General features: G+C 38.7%; 1 protein-coding gene across 8 annotated transcripts in view; it reads right to left on the bottom strand.

Moving 5' to 3' along the window:
- NEBL (nebulette) overlaps positions 1-13,974 on the bottom strand; it is a 339,860-nt gene that overhangs the window by 28,934 nt on the left and 296,952 nt on the right. For 5 of the 8 annotated variants that reach the window (XM_060293055.1, XM_060293059.1, XM_060293048.1 and 2 more), the window contains 4 exons: positions 13,169-13,261; positions 10,203-10,295; positions 8,830-8,922; positions 7,095-7,525 (listed from right to left, as the gene is read on the bottom strand). In XM_060293055.1, coding sequence (XP_060149038.1) covers positions 7,199-7,525; positions 8,830-8,922; positions 10,203-10,295; positions 13,169-13,261 — 606 coding nt within the window. In that variant the 3' untranslated portion in view covers positions 7,095-7,198. Of the gene's footprint in view, positions 1-3,650; positions 3,744-4,935; positions 5,108-6,079; positions 6,185-7,094; positions 7,526-8,829; positions 8,923-10,202; positions 10,296-13,168; positions 13,262-13,974 lie in introns of those variants that run through there. The other 3 variants (XM_060293080.1, XM_060293069.1, XM_030837122.2) reach the window with 3 other exon arrangements.

Below are 13,974 nucleotides of genomic sequence, written 5' to 3'. Positions count from 1 at the left end.
AAAGGGGAGATAAACCAACAGCAGTAGGTTTTTAGAATGCAGCCTTAGAGGAGCCAGTGGAATTGGAGACGCGCGAACCTGGCGTGGGAGGAGCTGGGGAACCTGCCAGAGGGGTCTCAAATTCTCCTTCTCTGCGTAGATTCATCCAAGACCCGATCACGGACACAGGTGATGACTTCTGCATTTATCTGCAGTGCAGCCTCCTCCTGTGGACTCTGACTGCCTGCTCGATGCCTCCATTTGAATGTCTCTTTGATGCACCACTTCTGTGCTCTGTTCTCTCAAGGAGAAACATTATTTTCCCAAAGCCCCCTTGGCCTAGTTAACTTCCATTTAGCATTCACATCTCAGCTCAAATCTTCCTTCCCTGGGGAAGGCTTCCTTGACATTGAAGCCAGATGGAGTCCCCCCCGCTTTGTGGCCCCCATGGCCTCCCCTCAGAGCACTTACTCAGTCCATAATTATATATTACTTGGGTAAGTATCTGCTCAATGTCAGGGTCCCCCGCCCCAGACTCCAAGCGCCTTAGAGCAGATGCATATCTCTGCTGCTCAATGCTGTATGTATTGCCAGACCCGAGCTCTTGGCTGGTGTACAAAGAGCACTCAAACATTTGGTGAATAAATGAATGAATGCCTCGTTTGTGTGTACAGACGTGAAGTAAAAGGGTCCCTGACGAAGCAAACACTAAGGTGCGTCGCCTTTGCGAGAGACATCAGCTCCAGTACGCTGAGCTGAGTAAAGTTAAATAAGGTTGATCGAAATTTGTTCTCGTATTTGCTTTGGGTTTTATTTATCTCATCAGGCATCAACATTATTCTGTACCTCTAGAGCCACTGAAGGGAGAAATCAACAACCCTAAGTCCAAAAAAAAAAAAGTTACTGAATCCTTTGTTAGATAAGCAGACACATGTCTGTAGTAGTTGCCAGAGGTTGGGGGGTGCGGGAGGTAGGGAGAGATTGGTAAAAGGGTACAAATTTTCGGCTATACAGTGAATAAGGTCCAAGGATCTAAAGAATAACACAGTGACTATAGCTGATAACACTGTATTGTATAGATGAAATTTGCTGACAGAGTAGAACTTACGTGTTCTTGCCAAAAAAAAAAGAAAAGAAAAGAAGAAAAAAGATAAATCCGTGAGGTAATGGATGTGTTAACTAACTAGGTGGGGGGACATCTTTTTACAACGTACACATATATCAAACCACCACGATGTACACTTTAAATATCTTACAATTTTATATGTCAATTATACCTCAACAAATCTGAAATTTAAGAAAAGAAAAACTTTTCTACCAAGGTAGGGCCAGTCTGAATGTATAATTTAAGACGTATTGACTATAACTGATTTTATTCTCATAGGTGCTCCCCTATGAATGCAAAAAACAGTTACTCGACTACAAGAGATTTCATAGTTTCATCAGGTCCTCAGTCCCATTACATTTTCCCCCAAGATGTTAAACTGCTCAACTTCAAAATCTCCTGCCTCAGGGATTTCAGCCCTATGGACTTTGGCTGAAAAGGAAATTCCGTTTTCCTTTTGTTCTTCTGTGCTCGCTACTCTCTCCGTCCCCATGTCACTAAGCCGTAGCTACACCTCAGTCTCAACCTTTAACAACAGCTTTATCAGAAGGAGTAGTTAACATCCAAAACAATTTCAACTACCAATTTCTAGACCTAGCCCACCAGCTTGGATGCAGAAAACAGGAGAAGGTAGAGGAAAAGTATGGTTATATAAAATACAGAGAAGATTATTAACAATCAACAGTATTTTCCATTGAAAAAAATCTCATATCCCAAGTACATACCCCATTTCTTTTTGGCAAGATCTAACTCTGTCTGCAGCTATATATCAATATTTAAACACACAAATTCATAGCAACCTCTTAGCCACTCAAATATAACCGTAAGATTGATTTTCCTTAATGGAAATCAGATACGAACTCCATAGAACTCAAGTTTCCACTCTGGCTGTGTATATTCATCACATACAACTCCTGTGAAACAAACTCATGCAGCAGATCCCAAGACGCTGTTGTCATTAAAGATCCATTTGTAGAAAAAACAGTGAAGTAAGACAGGAAAAACAAGCAGGCAAAGATGCAAATTAGTAGTTAAAAAAAAAAAAAAGACTTAACTTTCTAAACATAATTTAAAATGTTCAGATACACCCAGGCCAAACGTTTGCGCAAAAGTGACACATTTGTTAAAGACACGCTTGTGGCACATTAAAAAAAATTTCTGAGAGTGGTTAACGTCTGATACCTCCTTCATCAGACGGTCTTGTTACCTCACTGCAGCACGAAAAGCTACGGTAAATCTCGGATATTTCTGATTTGTCATCTCCCAGACCTGTACCAAAAGTACTGCTCGAATGAGATCGAGACCGTTGTCTCCTATAATGATTCGCCTTTTCTATATTGGAGGGAAAATATTCATACTTGTGATGAAGTGACTTGAAGAACAAAGGAAACAAAAAAATTTCTTAAAAATGTAACAAGGAAGAAAAAGAATCCCTTATTAAATTACAATCCAAAAGCTCAGGTATTAGAAATTCTAGTCACCTATTCCCAAACTTCAGCACACATCGCATCAACTATGTGAATGACTTAATGATCATTCATACTCATTTTTTGTCTCAATTTTAAAGGAGAGATGAGGGATGGGAAATTGACAAGAACTAAGAAAACACTGGCAAACTAGTAAACTTCTATCAAACAAAAGGTTTGGTTATAAATAATTCTTTTCAAATATCACCAAGGATACAGCATCTGTTGCCTTTATTTTTAGAAAATTAAATACAAGTTGGCTGATTACGTGGATCAAATTAACTATACAAATATTAGAATCGCTACTTTGCCTTGGGCTTTCAATTTTGTTAATGTCGGCAATTAAACGTGGAGTTAGAAATCAGGGGGCAGAGCAAGACCTAAATGATATATCTATTTATATTTTTAAAATACTTGCATAACTGTCAAATCTTCGGTTTGCTAAATGTGGTCTGAAAGTCTGAAAAGTCAACCCATGCTATCACTATACCCAAACATCCAAACCATTTGGGTTTTGCTTTTAATTGTAAACATGCAGTCTAAGTTAAAAGTCAAATAAACTTCCTAGGTAAACGACAGATTTTGCATTTTCTAAAAACCCAGAGATAAATGTTAAGGATACTTGAAAATCTATTTTAAGACATTTATGATACTATATAGAAAATCTCCCCACTGTTTTACATAGAATTCTTTAAATTAAAGAAGTCTTTAAATTAAAGAACTATACCTTTAAAATGTTGTGTTTTTCATGAAACAAATCTCCTTTATGTCTTAGCAGTTTAGTGCAGTCCAAATGGCTGCATTTGAAAGCCCAGAAAACCTCTAAAATCATATTCACTAATAAAAAGGAGATGTAAGTAAGCTCTAGACACCTTTCAAATAAATCTAGAACAAACTAATCTAGGATATATTAAAAAGCCCTTTGGCAAGTTTTGTTTTCATAAATGATTAAATAGCACAGCAACTCTGTCAGTTTTTCAAATCCCAAACTTAAAAATTTACACTACACAAACGGCACAATGAACCTCCACAGCTCACAGGAGCTTCACTTTGAGGACAAAACCACGTAAATGGGGAGGAACTCAAAATGTAAGCAGTACCAGAGAGCATATGTAGACTTCTAGACTGAATATTGTCTTCCAGGGGATCAATGTCGAAGATGGAGCCAGGATCTGTGCGCCAAACTTTGAGGTCTTTTACCAAAGGAAGAAATCAACAAATCAAGAATGAATAAAAAAAGTCAGCACCCAAGAGAGTCAAGCAAAAGTCTGAAAAGGGGCGTATGCAAAAAGCAAGCATGTAATAGGCAAACCCACTGTACAGCCTACTTCAGAGAACAAAGGGATATTCACACTCACTGGATTTGCTAAGAAAACTTTGTGATCAAATTTAAGTTGACTAGTTCATTGACGTTCCATGGGGAGCCTGCGAATCATCACCCAACACACGTGCACGCCAGACAACTCCCTGCATCCCTGAACCCTCACCACTCGTGCTCTCCACACACTGAAACAGGTAAAACGTTGGGTTAAAACTCCTGATTAAGGACATGTGAGTAATTCATAAGAAGCAACGAAAAGGTTTTTGTCTAAGAAAACAAAATAAAAATCAAAAACTTCTCCCCCTACAACAGAAACAAATGTTGAACAAATTGAAAAATTAGTAAAAATTTCAGGTATTAGAAATTCTAGTCACCTATTCCCAAACTTCAGCACAGAAATTACTAAAAATTTCCTTTCTAGCCCTGCCTTAGATTTTAGTATAAGCCTTGCTCTGTCACCATTCAACACTATGTTCCTAAGATTTTCCCAGGCTGACAAGAAGGAACAGCAGGACGAGAGGTTCCTTCCTCTCTGATTTGTGAGACTTTCAGACAGCTCTCGATTCTCCCAGTTCAGAGATAATATTAAAAAATATATAAGCTATTCATATTGCGGAAATCATCAGAATCTCTCTGGCATGTCTATTTGCGGTAAAAGGACGTAAATGGGATTACTTCTGTTATGTCACCCATGCAGACAATGTCTGCAGTACAAGTATACAGTACATAAGCTAAAGGGAAACAAAAAAATTGCTCATCCTTCATTATCACCCATGTCTGATATCTGGGCTTCTTTGCATAACAAGTAGGAACACTCTTAAGACCAGAAGGTTATTAAAGACAGAGGACGTCCAACAACAGAATGGATTTGCAATGATACCTGGCAAAGGCCATGAATCCCATCCAACATGGTGTCAAACAATATTACCTGTGGTCCACTTTCACCTGGGCACCACCTCAAGCATTTGAGGAGGAGTCCGATGAATAAGGAAGCGAATTTTAAAGCCAGGGCAAGCACGATCTTTTTGACTGTGCAGACTTGCCAAGCAGGCCCGTCAGCTTACCAACGATGATTCCAGGTCTCCTGTCCATCTCCACGATGTGAGGATGGACACCTTTATAGGCAGCATCGCTGACGACCTGGGTGTTCTTCCTCACTCGCTCTGTCACGGGGTCATCCACAACAGGAGTAAAGCCCCTTCCCTTTGTCTTCTCAAAATCTTCATGATATTTCACCTGAAAAAGGGAAAAACCATATTAACTCAAACTGAAATTTCCTGATTGTTACACAACTCACAAAATTTTGATATAACGACGGTTGTCACTGTACCAGCTGCACCTATTTTCTACATAGATGTATCTTTTCCAATTATTCCAAAAATAATGTCTGAAACTTCAGTTTCCTAGCATCAGAAATCAAGCTGACATTTTCACAATGTTTTTCATCATTACGGTTAGCAGCTCTTTTAATATACAAACCTGTATATCAGTAAGAAGTGTTAAAAAGATATATTTTTAAAATCCTGGTTACTTCCTAAAACGAACTCACTTAGGTATAAATTAATATCCTATCTCTTAAACTTTAGTATGCAATAAAATGATAAGGTATTTCTACACAATTATTCAAGAAAACCATATTATTTAAAATTAGATTGAGAGTTACCAATAATTATATATATATATTTTTGTATATAATTACAAAAACATATATATATTTCAAAACATGTTTTTCATGTTCTGAAATTGGATTAAGGTGATGGTTGTTCAACTCTGTAAATTATACTAGAAACCACTGAATTGTATACTTTAAATGAGTGAACTTTATGGTATATAAAATACATCTCATGAAACTGTTCTTAAAAAATACATATTTTTATATTCCTTAAACATTTAAACACACCAAACTCAACCGTAAAATGAACTGAAGAGAAGTCCAACCAAATATCTTTCATAAAGTACATTTACAGTAGTCACGTTAGAAATAAAAAACACACCCAAAAAGTCACTGAGAAAAATTATTTTATTAGACTAAATATTTTCATTACATTTCAGTGTGATTAGAAAGCTCCCCCCCAGAGGACGGGCCCATCGGCCTTTCCATGCTTTGTTAGTTATCCAGATTAATGGTGAACAACGCCATCAGTGCATTGGGTGGCACCATTCCTTAGTATGTTTTAGTCACAGATGGAGGACCTGGTTGGACCCTACCATTGAAATATGATTTTGAGCTTCTTTGACATGTCTGAGACCAGGTGTATCTAAAATCAGACTTGGTCTACCTTTCATCTGTCTCTGGTCCTGGGTATATTTTACCTGCAAAGTAAATAGTAGAACATACTTAAAAATCAGACATTTATAATTGAAAAAAATTACATAACTTTTTCAAGCTTCCCAAGTGAGTGAAACATATACAACGTATCGTGAATTACTTCCCAGGTAACTTGTTTGGTGAATTACATTTCGTTCTAGAATAACAATCTAAAATTTTACTCTCGAGATGGTCTCCTTTAAAGGCTGCAGCCAAGATGACCTAAATCTCTCTACCAACTGAAAACAAATGTGTGAGTGCCCAACATCCACTAACAATGTGTCAGTAAAAGTGGTTATCACACTTAAACAGGGAAAATCCAAAGCTAAATGGAACCGAAATTTATTTTTCCATTTCTCTATTTCCCCATTTCCCACCATAACACTGAAAGAATGCATACGGAACATCCCTCTATTTCCTTTTATTTGCCCACTGCAGACGACAAGAATCAATAAGTAACAAATTTAGGTTCCCTCTAAGCAGCCCCCACTTCAAGGCAGTTTATGTTGAATACAGTCAGCATCTCTGGACAGAAATACCACTAGAGAGCTGTGCACTGTAAAGCCTGAATGCTGATTCCTAGGCATAAAGCTCTTTTTGACATCTGACCACCAGCACACTGCTATTTGCGAAGCTGATTATGTATAAGATTAGGATGCCAATTATTGCAGACCCGAGGGCATATGTGCATTCAGAACGGAAGCCCTGGTATTTCCTGAGAGAAAGCACACTCCCCGAATAAGACACCGATGTGCACCAAGGGCGTTTAACGAGTAACTGAATTCTGTGTTAAATATATTTAAAGATTTTTTTTCCCCTCTAAATCCTTACTTTGGAGTAATGAGTCATTTCTTATTTTGTTTTGCAGAGAGGATTTAACAATCCACATTCAATGGAATACATCTGTAAAATAACAATTGTTTAACTTACACACCAAAGACTTTACTACTTTCAAAGACACTGGCTAAAATAACATGAATCATTGTTTAAATGAACATAATACAGTTTAAAACAAGACTTTAAATGTAAGTGTTGGTCACATCTGGAAATATCAACAAAGAGCTGCAGGATAATATAAAGTTAGACAGTGGCAGCTTTTGGAAGTCATCTGAAATAATACATGGACTTATTGCATATATTACAAAGGTTTCTTGGAAATCGATTTTATTTTCACAAGGAGGAAACAGGTTTGCAAGTAAAGAATATACAGGACATGTCCTTTGCGATAGCCCCAAGTGAATAAAACAACTTGCCGAACTAATATTTTCTTGATTCTTCTTTACTCTTTCCATTTCAGGAGTTATACTTAAAGCCGTAGCTCTTCCAGGCTGACCTTTATAATAAACCTGTCATTTCAGAAAACAAAAAGCAGAGCACTGTGAATCAATTCACCTAAATAAGAGTCTCATTGTACTTATTTTAAAGAGCTAGCCATGGAAAGGAAGCTATGAAAAAAAGAAAGGATGCTATCAGAGGTTTAGTCATATTTAAAATGCTTGCATCTTAAATCATTCTATTTTAATTCATCCCATAGCAGTGAATCACTGTGAATGAAATCACTATTAATGTACTCATTATATGGGCATACCTTCGGTAAAGCTGTAATAAGCATTTTAACACAAAGGAGTATGATATGAAATGTCTTCGTGGATATTACTTTAAGGTACTCTTACCTATATAGAATGCTGCTATACTGTTATGGCTTTAGTAATTAACTGTGGCAGAACTTCTGCCAGGATGCCTAAGTAGTAACCAGAGTCATCCATGAGGCCAGCATTCTTCCCACTGCTCCATCCCTCCTTCTCCAGAATCATGTTCCCTTTTGAGAGTAACAGAGTTACATCAACTGTGACTCTGAATATATTGGGAAAAAGTGAGCATCTACTTCTCCAAAATATAGTTGTCAGGGAAAGTGCCAAACAGGAAACTGCCTTTCCTTTGTAATCTGGTCAAAAGGACTTTAAAGGCTTGAAGAATAAAAGATTTCTTTGAATCTAATAGATCTCCAAATTTCCTCTTCCAAAGAACCCAATTTATATATTAATGACTGCAAAAAAGGATTCTCTCAGTGACCTGCATCCACGGATTACATAACAGAAAGGAGTCAGAGCAGGACAGGAGTTGGTGTCTGAGTAAACACTGACAGCCCCTCAACAAGTGCCCCCCGAATGGACCTGTCCCATGTGACCTATTCAGCCAGGCACACTTTATAATTTTCCCCCAGCATCATCCAAAAATAAAGTGACAACAGCTGGGAGTGGGAGTCAGGGCCGGAAAGGCTACAGAACGAGAATATGTATATATATGTAGGAAAGGGACTGGGAAAGCGTATTTGTAGGGCCAAGATGCCCGAAGCTGCCACTGTAAGCCTTTGGGGCACCACAGAAACCACAAGCATGAAGGAAGACCAGAAAGGAGGGATGCACAGTAACCTGCAAACAAAAATCACACTGTAGTCCCTGGGAACTCTAGCAGGGAATGCCTGGCTGGACCCACAATACCTAAGACCTTGAAACCTTTCCAATAAATTGGCAGTCAATTGAGAGCAGAGTATCAACTCCAGGTCATGAAAACTTTGTAAACACGACCCCTTCACTGACATGTTGACAATATGTTTGCTCTTGTGAGAAAAAAGTTACTAAGATCACACATTGCTGAGGTTCTTCTGGTTTTCTTTAACCCTCTTCAGCTCTGGTGGATCAGAAATTGCCGTTGCCTGTTTAATCTCTCCTCTGTATTTTACCTATGGAGGAGAAATAAGACTTTTAACAAACAGTAGCATGGTCTCCACCCAAATAGCAACAGAGGATGAGCCTCAAGATTAACCCTAATTTTTAAACATGTTTTTCCACAGTAGACACGTGTCAACCTTTCAGTTCAAATGCACCTGGATTCTGATTCTTCTAACTTAGCAAGCACGAAGTGTTGTTGTGCTTCTTAAAAATGATTTTTTTAAATAAATATATTGCTGTTCAATACCAAAACTAATTGCAAATGCCACAACTAAATGTAATGGAAATATAAGGGGAAAACACTGTAATGAAATCATCACAAGAGAACTATAGTGAAGTAGCCACGGCAGCCTGGGAAGCTGGCTTTACTCCCATTCTGACCCTGGAGCCTCCACCTTCAAAAGGAGCTGCAGATTCCTCACTCCTACCATCATCAGGGATCTTGTAAGGATGAAGCAGTCATCAGCCTGAACTCACTCTTAAATTTTAAAGTCTCTCAAAATTACCCGTTTTAGGAGAAGGTTACTGTTTATAATGGTAAAAGTTCCATAAAAGGGTGAAAGAATGGGAAAAATAACTATTGGGGGACACATCTGAAAGAGATTTCTGAATTCAGGGAGGCCTGGGTTCAAATCCCAGCCCTGCTGTCACAAACCGTGGGTTCCCAGCGTGTTCTCTAACTCCTCAAGCCTTAGTTTCGCACACCTACAAACCAGGAGAGCAAATCGTGCCAACCTCATGGATTTATATAAAGCATTTAGCACAGGGTCCACATTAGAGGAACCTCATGATTGCTAACTACCATTCCTTTATTAGCAATAGATTGCTGACTGACTGGATAATGTTTTCTGTTTTATTTATAAGGTTCCCTGCCCTGACATTATGTCTTAGAACCCCAGTCAAGCCAGGTCTTCTTTTGCCTTATGCCAATAGACAATCTGTTTTCTCAGATTGACAACAGACCCACGATACTATTCTTTAAATCTGCGTGTAGTTTTAGAGATTTACCAACTATGAGGTCTTATCCATCTTTGTGTACCAGTGACCAGGATAATGCCTGGCACGTTGCCTAATGAAGATTTCTTGAATAAACAAGCAGGACTGAAGGACAGCAAGACAGTCCCCAATTTTCTGGACTCACACGAGAGGTCTACTGTCCCAGCCCCTCAATATGTGACTGTGGAGAAGAAGCGGCCAAGATGTAGAGGGTCTAATGCTTTTCAGAAGGCGTTGTAAAGAATACAAATATATACTGTTCGGTAAAATATAAGAAGAAACAGAAACAACTTGCCGTGCTCAGCTGCTCCTGGTTTTTCCTCACTCTCTCTATCTCTGGCGTCGTGCTCACTGGAGTTGCTGTGTAACATTGCTCTTTGTACCGGAGCTGAGAGACAAGCGCAAAACAGTGTGGGATTATGGGAAGCAAGTGTGAGCTAGCACACTGCAACTGACTAAAAGAAACGTTACACAGTGACAGAGCATTCATTAGCTAAAATCTTCCTTAGGATTTTAGAGTGAAATATGCTTTGCTAAAAGACTTCGTCATCACAGTGATCCCAGATCTAAGCTTTTTCTTGCCCAAATGTTTTGAATTCTACCTTGGGTTGTTATTCTGCAAACCGCATAATTTAGTGGTGGCCTCTCTGAGTTTGATCTTATCGGCAATGAAAAATGATCCCTTCTGTGAGCTTACAGCACTAAAGCACCATTGCCAAATGACCGTTTTATATTTAAAAATTAAAATTCTGCACTCTTATCATTAGAATCGAGGGTTATGCCAGTCCTATGCCTGCACCTCACTGAGTGGCTGTCACTATGTAAAGAAACCCTGAACCTCAAAGTTTCTTCCTCTACCAAGTTCCAACATTAGAAGCCCATGCTCTGGCTAGCATTACGGAGATATTTCTGACTGACTGCATAGAGGTGCGCTTTCTTAGCTGGGGGATCAGACCCAACGTTTGTGGTCAGCTTTCTTGGCAATTCCACAACACCCCAGGAAATAAATGAGGATCCAACACAGACAGATAGAATGACATGTCCATCAAATGAATTTTTGACAGGTAAAAGGAAAACTAGAGGTTAAAAAATCCCATTATAAGGAACTCCACGGGGACAGTCTTAATGATTTTTTGGAGTTTAAATTTAGTGTTAGAGAATTTTTTTTTTTTGTAAGACATCACAAGGCCTACAGGGCCTGCAGATAAAATGGACTTGAGATGTACACCCTCAGCAGTGCATGTGCAAGTGAACAGATATTTGATAAGCCTGGAAAATAAATGAGAAAGGGTCAGGTCCCTGCCAGTGTGATTTCTTTCTCTGTGCCGTGGTATGCAGTTTGAGAGTTTAGGCAGATTCTGTGTCGGATAACTGCCTGAAGTGAGGAAAGGTCCAGTGTAATCTCTATTGATGGCAGGATACAAAGAAAGATTACTCTGGGCTGAGTTCAGAGGAGAAGAAATTGTTGAACAGCATTACTGATGTTGAGAAACTGTTGTAGCCAATTTCTAGTGGGTATAAGTTTGGGGACATAAATTTGATATGCAGACTCTTTATGTATTGCATTCATCCACTCACAAACATGCTGAGTCTTTACAGGCAATATCTCACTTAATATTCTAGTCTCTGTTTTATAGATGAGGAAACTGAGGCTTGGAGAGGGGTTGGTAGCTTATGAAGGTTATACAGCAGGTAGGGCCTGAAGCTGGGATCAAACCAACAGTCCAGGGCCCACATTCTTCTCCACTACTCCAGTGTTATCCAAACTTCCACCATGTACACACCACTTCCCATATGACATGCCAGATATCACCTGTGCTGTGATTTATAGTATTTTCTTATTAAATTAACTCATTATTATTTTCAAATAGTTATTTGAAGGAAGTGTTATGTTTCTATGATAAATTGAAAACTAGTAACCCTTCTTTTAGAAAAAGGGACACATTATGACAATCTCTAGGCCATACTGAGTGAAGTAAGTCAGACAGAGAAAGACAGATATCATATGATATCGCTTATATGTGGAATCTAAAAAAATGGTACAAATGAACCTATTTACAAAACAGAAATAGAGTCACAGATGTAGAAAACAAACTTACGGTTACCAAAGGGGAAATGGGGGGGAGGGATAAATCGGGAGATTGGGATTGACATATACACACTACTGTATATAGAATAGATACCTAATAAGAACCTACTGTATAGCACAGGAAACTCTACTCAATACTCTGTAATGACCTATATGGGAACAGAATCTAAAAAAGAATCTTTTTAGATATGCATATCTATACATATGCATGCATATCTATACATGCATATATAGATATGCATATATGTATATACATATCTATACATAGATATGCATATATACATATGCATATATGCATATGTATAACTGATTCACTTTGCTGTACAGCAGAAACTAACACAACATTGTAAATCAACTATACTCCAATATAAAATAATTTTTTAAAAAAGGACACATTAAAACAATGTAATCCCTAAGTCAAGGCCAGAGCGGCAGCAGCCACCGTGTGCATCTGAATCACCATGTCGGGGCACTGGCCCTGCCAACAGCCTCCTCATGGCCTGAATTATGATTTCTCTCTCCACCACCTTTCTCCTGCCATCTTCCACCCCAAGTACCCATCACACTAAACCTTCCCCTCTTTGAACAGATCTTGCATCCTGAACACATTCAGCTTGCACTGCCAGGAGGGCCCTTTCTCATGAAATCCACCCCAAACTTTTATCAATTCCTCAAGTTCTAACTCAAATGTTACTCTTTCTCCAAGGGTTTTCCTCTCTCTCACTGACATAGCCTTCCTTCTCTGCATTTCCCCAGCACTTTGAAAACAGTATTATTACTTAATATTAAATGAGATATTGCATGTAAAGAACTCAAAAAGCGTAGTAAACACTCAGTAAATATTAATTATTGTTACAGCACTTAATGCACCATCTTTATTTACTGCCACAGCTGCTTCTCCTAGAGACCCTGAGAATACACACAGCCCCTAAGACCTTAACCTCATCTCTGAATGCCCCCAAGAACAAGAACAGAGTAGGCATTCAATACCATGTTCTTTAATAAGCAAACACACATGCTTGGTGTAATGCTACCCCAACATAAATATGTGTGAAATCTTATCTCCACCTTTCAGGAACTGGCCCTCCTACAATGGTATTCATCGTAGTGGTACTTCACCCGGACAAGTGTCATGCGCACAGAAAACAATACTTAAAGGAATATGATCACACATTGCTGATGTTCTTCTGGTTTTCTTTAACTCTCTTGAGCTCTGGTGGATCAGAAATGGCTGTTCCATGGTTCATCTCTTCCTTGTATTTTACCTGCATGATTTATTTTTTAAAATGTAAGTTTTATTCAACACAAGGCTTAAAAAATAGTGAAGAATTCTTCATTTGTAACTACTGCATAGTTGAATTTTTAATTCCAATATTAATTTTCCTTCAGTGGGAACACAAATTTTTATTTCATCTGGTGCTTTCAGGATTCCTTTATCCTGAAGTACAAAGAAACCCATATCCATTCACCTATCCATCACTGAAGAGGGTTTTTTTTGTTTGTTTTTTTTGTTTTGATTTTTTGCGGTACACGGGCCTCTCACTGTTGTGGCCTCTCCCATTGCGGAGCACAGGCTCCGGACGCACAGGCCCAGCGGCCATGGCTCACGGGCCCAGCCGCTCCGCGGCATGTGGGATCTTCCCGGACCGGGGCACGAACCCGTGTCCCCTGCATCGGCAGGCGGACTCTCAACCACTGCGCCACCAGGGAAGCCCTGAAGAGGTTTTTTAATTAAAATAAGCATATATTGCTTGTGAAAATAAATTTTATCATCAAGCAGATGCACCAAAAACCTTGGAAATTATCTTAATATAATAACTTATTATTTTCTATTTGAAAAGCAGTTTCTATTTATTAACATGTTAATTGAAATTCACCATGTATTTAAAGGCAAAAGTCAAACTGAGTTAGCTACAAAGTCTTGGAAACACTGTGTATCTGACCGAGAGTACCCAAATGATCCAGAATAAGAAAAAAA

The sequence above is a fragment of the Globicephala melas genome, chromosome 2 (assembly GCF_963455315.2).
Source record: "Globicephala melas chromosome 2, mGloMel1.2, whole genome shotgun sequence".
In the NCBI taxonomy this organism is placed as follows: Eukaryota; Metazoa; Chordata; class Mammalia; order Artiodactyla; family Delphinidae; genus Globicephala; species Globicephala melas.
Note: the sequence above shows the minus strand (reverse complement) of the source record. Positions and strands in the feature narration are given on the sequence as shown.